This window comes from Sceloporus occidentalis, unplaced genomic scaffold, assembly GCF_023333645.1.
Source record: "Sceloporus occidentalis isolate IW3139 unplaced genomic scaffold, rSceOcc1.0.p SCAF_62, whole genome shotgun sequence".
Classification (NCBI taxonomy): Eukaryota; Metazoa; Chordata; class Lepidosauria; order Squamata; family Phrynosomatidae; genus Sceloporus; species Sceloporus occidentalis.
The window spans coordinates 2,465,040-2,476,057 of record NW_028317042.1 but is presented as its reverse complement, the minus strand read 5'-3'; the positions used below and the strand labels follow the sequence as shown (position 1 = coordinate 2,476,057).

Here is an 11,018-nt window from a genome sequence, read left to right as displayed (position 1 = left end):
GATCACCTCTACTACTCTGATGTAACTATGAGCGTTTTCTACTACCACCACATTAAGGGATAGAAGATCTCCTGCCCAGCTTCTTGTTAGTGGTGATGACTGAACAGACAACATCTGAGTGCACCTCCAACGGACCACTTGACATAAATTTAGATAATTTCCGGAGTCAACTTGAATATTGCATTAGGTAATAAGTTTCATATAGGATTGAATGACACTGCTTTGAAAGTGCTGTACATGTGTTGTGGCAATTATCTAATCGATTCCTGCTCTGACGTTCTCTCCCCTCTACTTACCCTTACAAAGGCTGCCAGAACCAATCAACAACAATCAGCAACTTAACAACAGGCTGAAAACAGGATGTTAGGGCAGCTGACAGTAGATATATAGCAATTTCTATAGAGATAGTATAGAGAGTGAGAGGGGAAAAAAAGGAGAGAGGGATACAGAGAGAGAGAACTTATTTAATCTGTAAATACCATCAACATTTGATAATGCAGGATATGGGAAAAGCGACAGACCTGCTGGGAACTAGTCCGTCAAACTGGGAAGCAATTGTGCATTCAAAGTTTGTTTCTATTATTGATATTTAAATCCGCAAAATATCTTGTTGTATGGCGGGTGCCTGCATGGTTACCTTTACTGCTGCTTGAGAATGCATACATGTGGCCACCTTTTATAAAGTGTCTGAGCTGATCGGGGCAATAAAATTTGTATGTATTCCGATAAGCATCCACCATACCTAGGAACTCTTGGGGCTTGACCTGGAGCCTTCAAATGAAGCCTGGCTTCTCCAGGTCTCCAGGTCAGTCTCCTCTTTCTCCACACCCATTTAAAACTGTCTGGGCTAGCCGCACCCCTGGGAGTGGCTATCCCTACCCCACACAAATAGACCACCATATATGTAAGCCATACTCCAAAAAAAACCAGAGAGCTCCAGGTAGCATACATTGGGAAGTTCCCACCTATGGTGGTCACAAGATATAAACATTACAATGCTTGTAACACCAAGTGCCGTGGAAACTCAGTCATAGAAATTGATATTTTTGAAGATATTTTTGCTACTTTTTAACATTTTTTTGAGTGGATAAGAAATAAATGTAGTGTAATCAAAATTTAAAAAAAAAAGTGCCTGCAGAAATATTTTTTTAATCTAATTTAATATCGCTGGTTTTATTTTTAGGAATACTGTTCGTGAAAATAAATTATTAAATAAAACATTTTACAAAATAAAAGTTACATATAAATAAAAACAATTACTTTGAGACTTGGCAAGGTTTAGGGAGTCTAATAGAAAGAGAAATAGAAGTCTCAATCTGAGGACTGTCCTCGGAAATCATGTATATCTGGTCACCTTATTTAGCTACCCATCCGTTCAAGAAGCAAAATTGGAACATTTCCTTGTGAAAAATAGACATTTGGCAATAACAAAACTTTTCGGTGAGGGCCCCAATAGTTATTTAAATAATGTAAAGCAAACCATAACATACTTTTTGTGCCACATCTACACACCTTAACGAACACAACTAAGCTCCTTCAGTTTTCTTGAAACGAGCAGTACTAAAATTAAGAATATTCATGAATATTTTACTAGAAAACCATTATTTTGAGCTGGGTGGTATCTACATGCCATATGTTGAAAGCAGGCTTTATTTAGATTTAAGGAGAAAGTTCAAATGATTATTCCACCCCACCAAAGCTCAGTGGAAAATCTTGAATAAAAATTAAATAAACAAATCTTTTTTTTTTTTTTTTTGCACGGCTAGCCAAAAAAATTCGAAATAAATTACTAGGAGTATATTGTACATTTGCAGGTTATTCCTGGAGGAAATTCAGGGTCTGGAATAAAGAATAAACCCACGTTTTTGAAGACAAACTGAAGACAGGCCTTATTCTCATGGGAAAAGAAGAATATTTGGTGAGGCCAGAAACATTTATAGACTGTTAAATACAAAAATCCCTAACAAATACAATGGGATTTTGGAATTAATTTTTAAATATCTATAATACACAGTGATACTGGTACGAATTCATAGCATTTTTTTTTAATGATTTTATTACAAACAAATCCTTGTGCTCTTCCCTGTCCCGAAGTAAAATATTGGATACATTTTCGTCACTTTGGGTGGTAAATGTATCCCGAATTTCCCCTACACGTACAAAACACAAGCTAGAGTATACACTGTTGGCTCGGAGCCTACCTCCTGACATTGGACCTTTAGGTGATGACATTTTAATTGTAGCTATAAATGAATAACGCATCTTTCGCTATGCTTGTTCATGTATGTATGTCTAGATGTGCCAGAGTGTGAGCTGGAGGATAATATCTGGAAAACATTTATTCTTTTTTTTTTTTTATAAATACAAATTTCTAATATAATCCATGGGAGAAAGTATATAACCCACATCACAGTTAGTATAATACTAGATAGTAAAGATAGTTTGAAATCTGCTGGTCAAGGAAAAGCTTTGATGGCCTTAAAGGGTAACTATTACCATCATCATTTTTGGCACTCGTTCATTGGTCCAAATTATTTCTTCTGGGTTTTTTTTTCATATTTTTCACAATTTTTTTTATAGCTATTTAGTTTTAATTTACGGGGCTATTTATCCCCGAGGAGCAGGCATCTTTGGCAATTTAATGGTACTGGTACTGCGGGTATTTGTCACCCAGGCACCTGGTAACTGAGGTGTCCAGTGATGTCCTGTTACTGTGTTGTTGTGTATTAGGACTGTGGCAGCTCACATATAGAATGCAAGGTAAGATGGTTGGAGAGACTGTGTTTATGCATGTGTGGTTTTAGAGTGAGTAAGTGTGTGTATGTGTAAGTGTATGGTGTTAGAGTGAGTGTGTGTTACTGTACGGTGTTTCAGCATGCATCTGTTAGTGTATGGTGTTAGCATATGTGAGTATATGGTGTTAGCATAAGTGTGTGTCAACAGATGACCTGGTATATGTAAGTGTATGGTCTTAGCATGATTGTGTGCGTTACAATTTTATCAGCATGCGTGTTAGGGTGTCAATGGTGAACCATGAAGAGTGGTGGAGGGGAGAGTGTGTGTATGTTAATGTATGGCCTTATAGGCCTTATAGTGAGTTTGCACATAAAATGTTACACTATCTTACAATTTAGTAATTAGTCCTCATAAATACCAGAAAATGAAATAGCGATTGTGCGCCCTTAACTACTTTCAGATGCAGTTATTACTTGATAGGACGATAAAAACTAAAAAATGCTAACACAGTAGGGACACAATATGTATATAGGTTGAACTTGATGGACTTTGGTCTTTTTTCAACCTTATGAACTATGTTACTATGTTACTATGTTACTAGTTTGCTCAATGTTTCCACTAGGTAAAGTATCCATTTGATTGAAAACACCAATCAACAATTTTTATATTTATCAATGTTGACTTAAAAAATCTGACACCTATAGAAATTTATATCAATATTGTTGCAGCTGGCAGACCCTTTCACCAGTTCTTTTTTTCTGATTGTTTTATGCAATCCAGTAAATTTTTCAGAGAAATAACCTCACTGATCTATAAAGTATGGTTATTTTTTTTTTTACGGGGCTATAAAACCATCCAATTTAAATTGCCATTTGCCGTAATGTGTGATCTATTGTCCTACCATGTGATATGAACTGAGAACTTTCAGGGCAAAAATTTACTCTTTCACTTCAATTTGACTTTTTCTAATGGAAGATGTTAGCCAAGTTTCAGCACTCCAGGGATCTTTAAGGATGTTTGGAATCTTACAATCACACATGTAGGATACAATTTATTGTCTCATTCTGCTAAATCATTTTCATATTTTGGAGATTGTTCTGCTGTTAGATTTAAAGAAAATCTGCAAAATAATGGGTGTTTATCATATAGAAAAATTGAATAAAATATGCAGCTGGCTGTTATTAAAAATGTCCAAACTGTCCAAAGTTGTTCTTTTATAAAAAAAATATTAGATTATAATGAATATATTATATATAAGGAACAATTCTAGTGCATGGTTTCAAAAGCCATTATGCGCCAGGCCTTTTGTTTACCTTTTAATGTTTCTTTTTAATTTTTTTATCTCATGATCTTTAACCCCTTCAAGACCGGGACGTACCTGGTACTTCCTGGTCAAAGGTCACCGGCAGACTGGGACGTACCAGGTACATCATCGATGATGCGCGATCCAGCGTCGCTATGAACGCTGGGATCGCAAGGGGGGGGCTGCTACTCACCGCTGGGTGTCCCCAGCGATCCGTAGCAGCCACTCCCCCTCAATTCCGTGCACGTGATCGCTTTGAAGCGAATCAAGAGCACGGAATTTAAATATTTACAAAAAAACTGAGATCTTCAAGGGAAGACGCATTTTACCAACATCGGGTTAATGCCCCGGATCAAGGCAGTATTTACCTTTTGTACTCCTTGAGGGCTAAGCCAGGGCAATGCAACCAACGGACCCTCCTTTCTGCCATCTTTACTGCTGAGCATTTAAGAATGCATGGTGGAAGTGTGCTATGGAGGGTATGTCGTCTAAACACAGCCCTCAATTAAATTAGTGGGCCAGTTGGGGAGATCAATCTTTTAACTAGCCTATTCAGCAGTGGCAATACAAGAAACCTGATTAGTCAAAAGGGCAATAAGGCTCCCCGTTATAAGAGGAGGTGCTGCCCCTAGACTTGCCACTCCAAAGCTCAATCAGCCTAGGCCGGAGTATGTCCCAGATACTTCCAGGTCAGCTTGTAAGTAAAATTTTAACTAAAATTATATTTTGAAAATACAAAATCATTTAAAAATGGTAAGACTATATAGATACGAGGTCGATTGAGTTCAGTGAAATTTAGCAACTCATCTAATCAATAAAATTAACTTGACTAACCCTTAGAGAGTCACTTTGAGTAGGATAAAAGGTAGTTGATTCATCCAGGGAGGCTTGTTTGAAAAAGTATATTGCAATGTGGCATTTACAATAATATACCCCTATTGATATCATTTGTAATTAGAATCCACAGTTAATGGACCCCTTTTGGTTTTGGTGACCCTGCTATCAAAAGCATAGTACATAATAAAATGTCCACTTGAGTTGGGTTGGCACCTTTAAAAAGGTTTGTGACTCGAAAAGCTGATTTGAGTCAACCTAACAGGACTCAAAGGCAGAACTGACTGTTGATGGACTTGATTCTTGACCTCTGGCTATCGTGACCAATTTAATGGCCGAGTCGACAGCAGTCAAGTTCAACTGAACAGCAGCTGAAATGAACGCGATGGCAACTCAATTTAGAAGGACGATTGAAATGTCCAACTTGGCAGATCGTGGTTAGTTTACTTATCTCTGTAACAATATCTGTCTTCAACCCTGATTCATAAGACCCTCCAGTATCTGGTCGGCATCAGTCACTCCTCTTTTGAGAAATCCTACCTGTGATCATTAAAGTATATCCTGGGTAGTCACAAGGATATGCCTTTGGGGAACTGGAGCTGGTAATGGCTAAAGCATTCTTTTTTTTCCAGTTTTTTTTTATGAATTCATGCAGTTTTTTTTTCAGGTGACAGGCTCAATTTAGATGGATTTAATCCACTTGCTAACATTGCATGGGAATAAAACTTTTCCCAAACAAGAACATTGTTGGCAAAGTTCCTACATTCTAGACTCTAGATTTAAAATAGCTCTCTAAAAAAAGAATTAAAAAAGGGTAAATCATTGGCTTATTTTGCTTTATTTCTGTATTTATTATTTATGTATTTCCCGCCATCAACCTTATATCTGGTAAAGAATTCTGTAAAAACGTTTTGCTCAGTTATTTGGGGTTTTAGAAGAAGGTGAATTTATTAAGCATGTAACCCATTTAATTTTGACACATATTACACATCTAATAAGCAACACGTAGGAACATACCAATTAAGTGAGTGGTGTTGTGACATCATAACACGTTTGGTATTTTTAACTCCTTATTTCTGCCTGGTTTGCGCTTGTGACTCACCGTGCCAAAAAAATATTTTAATCAAATTGTGTTCAGCTAAAAGAATTTTCACCCATTGTTTAAATCTCATCTGACCTTTTCTACTGAACTCTTATGGATTGTGTTCCAAACCATAATTTTTGGATTGTGAATGCGAGATACGCTTTCAAAAATTATTATTACATTGAAAAAGTGACATCACAGTTGAAAAAGTCGTTAGGTTGAAGTTTGTAGCGTTTTCCAAACCTCGAGATTTCAGTTATTTCTGTATACACTTGAACGCTAATCACTTCCTGAGAGTACAATCACTTTATAATGACATCACTTAAGCATCCACAATCTAGCTTCCAAGTACAAACTCTGCCAATATTATTTCAGTTTGCGGGACGGAACAAAAAAAAAAGGTGAAAGGAGCTGTGACATAGACCAGGGAAATTAAATGAAAGTGATAGGATACCATATAAAGATTAAAAATTAAAAAAAAACAATCTTTATGTAGAATAGAAGAAGTTAAAAAAGTAAGGGGAATTTAGCTGCTTCTAAAAGCACAGAATAATTAGTTATTTAACTCTATAAATATAATTAAAGGCAAATTCTTCAAAGGTTATTTTTTGGCAGAAAAACTGCGTTTTTTGAACCCTCCGTTCCGCCCTGGATAAAGGGCACCTTAGGCAAATAAACCTTAGCAGATCTATAATTTTGTTATTCCTTTGGAGGTTTAATCAGAAGAATCAGTTTTAAAGAAGCCTCTTCTGTTTCTATGGCAACAAGCAATCAGTACCTGATTTTGTGTTACTTAACAATTAGGCATCCCATGAATAGTTCTGAATGGTGCAGGATTTGGCGTGATTAAAGAATTGTTTCTGGAAAGGGTTTGGGCATTCTAGGAATCGTGATTTTAACATCGTCCTTAAAAAAGATTTAGCAGAGAAGGCAGAACGGCATCTTTACCGTTGGCATTGTGATGTAGACAGGCTATAAAATATAGGAACATATAGAAACATGTTTATGGCACATTAGTATTTACATTATGGTTAGAATGACGCGTTTGGGTTTCTGTAGAAATATTATTAACCCCTTAATGACAAAGCCCGTACATGTATGGGCTCAAAATACATTGTTTTCAATGGGTTTAGGGATTCCCCATTGTCCTTAAGGGGTTAAATTGTGTTGTTTTCGATATTGTGGGAAAATGGTTTTTCTGCAGCAACCAGTAAGATAAGATTTTTCCCTTTTTGAACTAACCTCTATGACTCAACTACATTGATTTGTGTCGTGTCTCCCATAAATAACCATTAAAAAAATTGAAAGAGTTCCAAGCGTTATAAATGAAACAGGTCAAGGCATTCATTACAGCGATCGTTTGCATTCACAATAAGCTGTCAGTGATAATGGATAAAAACCCGCAAAAAAATATTATATCATAATTGTGAGTAATTATTCTGCTGGTGAGCCAAACCCGGCGGCACAACCGAGGTTAGAAACATAGAATTCGACGGCAGATAAGAACCTGCCCATTTAGTCTGCCCGTTTTTCCTGATGTAGAGACTCAGACCTTAATCAGTCATCGGCCGCGTCTTGGATTCTGTTCCATGCATTTTTATATTCCTTAACAATATTAACCTCAACCTCTACTGAATGGAGGCTGTTCCATTTACCTATCACCTTCTCAGTTGGACGTTTAGACAAGAGAATGAAGAAATACATATTCAGTATTATGTGATGGTAGATCGAGGAAGGTGTGTTAGATTAAGAAGTCTAGTTGGTAGATAGGATTGTGTGTAATGGAAAGCCTCATGATGATATGTTGGGGAGGATAAAATGCAAGCCAGCTTTTCATAGGCCACGTCAAGCTATAATGACATATGCAATAAAATGGGATCTCCGCTAAAAAAAGTCTAGGCAGTCTAAGCAACTTCTTAATATCAGCAATCGAACCTGTCCAGATCCCATCAAGTTTACAGAGTTCCTCTGGTAGCTGTACAAGGCTTTAAGGAACTTGCCAAATGTCGTAAGCTCTGTATCTCCATTATGATACAATGTATTCCAGATAACCAATGGCAGGGAAGAAGGGCAGAAATCGACTTCCCTCCTTTACACAATATGAGAAACTTTTACTATGAGCAATCTAGATTCTATCTTGTCATTTAGACCACATAAAAACATGTAGCTGAATACTCAATAAAATGGTATTTGGTCCACCGTGCATAGGGTCTACAGCCAGAGCCTAGCTCACTTAATGAGGACTCTTTTCTTATTATAATATTGATTAAAGAATTTTGAGGTTTGGACGATGCTGATCACTGATTCCAGCATTCTAATGAGACCAACACTCATGAAATCAGAATAACAACCCACCTATTCTGATCACAAAGGTGACTTAACGGTTACATTGAAAACTCTCACCTGTCTGGGCCGCTGGAGGCCTAAGCAGTTTTATTTTTTCCGGTGGGGCCGGAGACTTCATCAATGTAATCATCAATGCCATAAGTGATATTTCTCCTGAGTCCCCAAAAGTCCAGTAATTTAAGGACTTGGCTTTGTGAAGGTCTGCATGCTGTATCAACTTACACCATGGTTTGGGGTATTTGATGGTATGAAGTCATGGTATCCTCGCTTTTTAGATATATTGCGTAATTAGCAATTCATTATAAAATGAGTCAATTGCATTAATGTACAACAAAATATACACATCCATAAAAAATCTATAAAAAAAAAAGTATTTTTTTATTTAGCATAACAGCAGCATGCTAAAATGAGGTTCTGAAAATGAAATTACAGGGTGTCAGTTTGTCCTGAAGTCTAGAAGCTATCAAAACTACAAAAAGGGTAGGAATTCTGTACAGGAATTATGCAAATAAGCTACTGGTAGACCTCTCACCCTAACCATAGTAGGATGGAAGGTTGAAAATCCTTGATGTAAAAATTAGTGGTACAAAAAGGCACAATAGACATTCCATAATTTGATGATCGCTCTGTGAGCTGCTCTGCCTCGAAGATGCCATCTATGAGACAATGCTGTGTGTTTAGCTTATGATTCCTCATAGACCTTGACTTCTAAATTTGCAAGGTTTTAGGCAACACATACAGACTCCTTACACCATTTCGGTGCCTTTTAGCACAGTTCCTTTTGATGAATTTAAAAAAAAAATGATGTATCTTTAAACATGTTGTATAATTTTGTGTCAGTGTTCGAAAAAAATATATCTTATTCATACCTGTTATCAGAATAGTCAATCTAACTGTCTCTTGGCCATTAGTTTTGTTATTTATATATAGGGAGTTAACGTTCCAAATTTTATAGATAATATACACTACAAATCACCATGAAGACATGAAAGTGAAAGGCTGCTTTGGAGTTTTTTGGCCATTGAGGAATATGTATATTATGACCCTAATGTTTTTTTTTTCTTCTTCTTCTTTCTAGATATTACAGGTGAATAGGGTGATGTCCATCCTGTTTTGTGTGATGTTTCTTCCTTATCTTTGTGGCATTCACGCTACCAACATGGATAAAAGGAACCTTCCGGAAAACTCAATGAATTCTCTCTTTATTAAACTTATGCAAGCCGACCTATTGAAAAATAAAAGTCCCAGCAAGGTGGAGGCTACAAAGGAAAATCAACAAAGTACCATGCCCAAAGCAGAAATCCTTCTGGACATGGACGTGGTGGACAATGTGAAACAAGAGTTCCAACCAGTCATCTCATTAGAAGCAGAACTATTAAAACAGCAAAGGCAGAGACGTTACAACTCACCACGCGTGCTTTTGAGCGATAGTCTTCCTCTCGGACCTCCACCCTTGTACCTCATGGATGATTATGTTGGGCATTCGGCAGTAGTAAACAGAACGTCAAGACGAAAGAGGTTTGCGGATCACAAAAGCCACAGAGGAGAGTATTCTGTGTGTGATAGCGAAAGTTTATGGGTCACAGACAAATCGAACGCGGTTGACATTCGGGGACATCAAGTAACTGTCTTGGGGGAAATCAAAACAGGGAACTCTCCCGTGAAACAATATTTTTACGAAACGCGGTGCAAGGAAGCAAGGCCTGTAAAAAACGGGTGCCGAGGCATCGACGATAAACATTGGAATTCCCAATGCAAGACATCCCAGACTTACGTAAGAGCATTGACTTCAGAAAACAATAAGTTGGTCGGCTGGAGATGGATAAGAATAGACACCTCCTGCGTATGCGCGTTATCGAGAAAAATAGGCCGATCCTAACCGCATCTTTTCAACATATAAATTATTACTTTAAATTATATGATATGCATGTAGCATATAAATGTTTATATTGTTTTATATATTATAAGATGTTCTTATTTATTTAATTTCAGCAAACGTATATATAAGCTTTAACCTCCATGGCAATAAAGGTGAGAAAAGGTCTGTGCCTTCTCTTGGGCATTTCAAAATCCAAAAAAAAAAGAAAATGTTTCAAATTTTCAGATTCTGCTGCCAGTTTTTTTTTTTTATTATAATTTTTTATTCCTCACTTTGAAACCAGGTTTTTTTTTTTGTGTGTGTGTGTCAGTATTTCTTGTTCAGTATTTTCATCCCCGCGACTGTTTTTAATTAAAGGTGCTGTTCCGCTTAGACAAAACATTATTTGGTTCCTATAAAATATTACCCCCCCCCAAAAAAAACTTTTATTATTTGCTGTGAAGGTTTCATCAAATAAAGCCAACACAGAAACTTTTAGGAAGCCTTTTTTCAAATCTCTATGACAACTATTTTGTGTCACGTGACAATTAATCATTCCCTAAAAATTATGAATAAAATAAAGTTTTACATATATGAAGAATTATTTTTTGGGGGAAGGGTCTGGGCATTCGGCAGTAGTAGTAATAATATTCCTAATGCTTCTTTAGTTATAGTATTGATAATTTCAGCAGGGTAGATGGGACAGCACCTTTATGTTTATTAATTCAGATTTATAACAGAGATGTATAAATTGTATGCACATTATATTCAATTCCAATATATTATACCTCAATAATTAAAAAAATAATATTTAAGAAACAACTAAAATTTCCATCAAAAGCAAATGTTAAAATGTA

At 36.5% G+C, this 11,018-nt stretch overlaps 1 protein-coding gene across 1 annotated transcript; it reads left to right on the top strand.

Moving 5' to 3' along the window:
• The first annotated feature begins 629 nt into the window (after window positions 1–629).
• Window positions 630–10,182, top strand: LOC149287294 (neurotrophin-3). Its single transcript, XM_089492960.1, has 2 exons — window positions 630–647; window positions 9,382–10,182. Exons 1-2 carry the CDS (start codon window positions 630–632, stop codon window positions 10,180–10,182), a joined length of 819 nt encoding a protein of 272 aa, XP_089349086.1.
• Window positions 10,183–11,018: the final 836 nt, after the last annotated feature.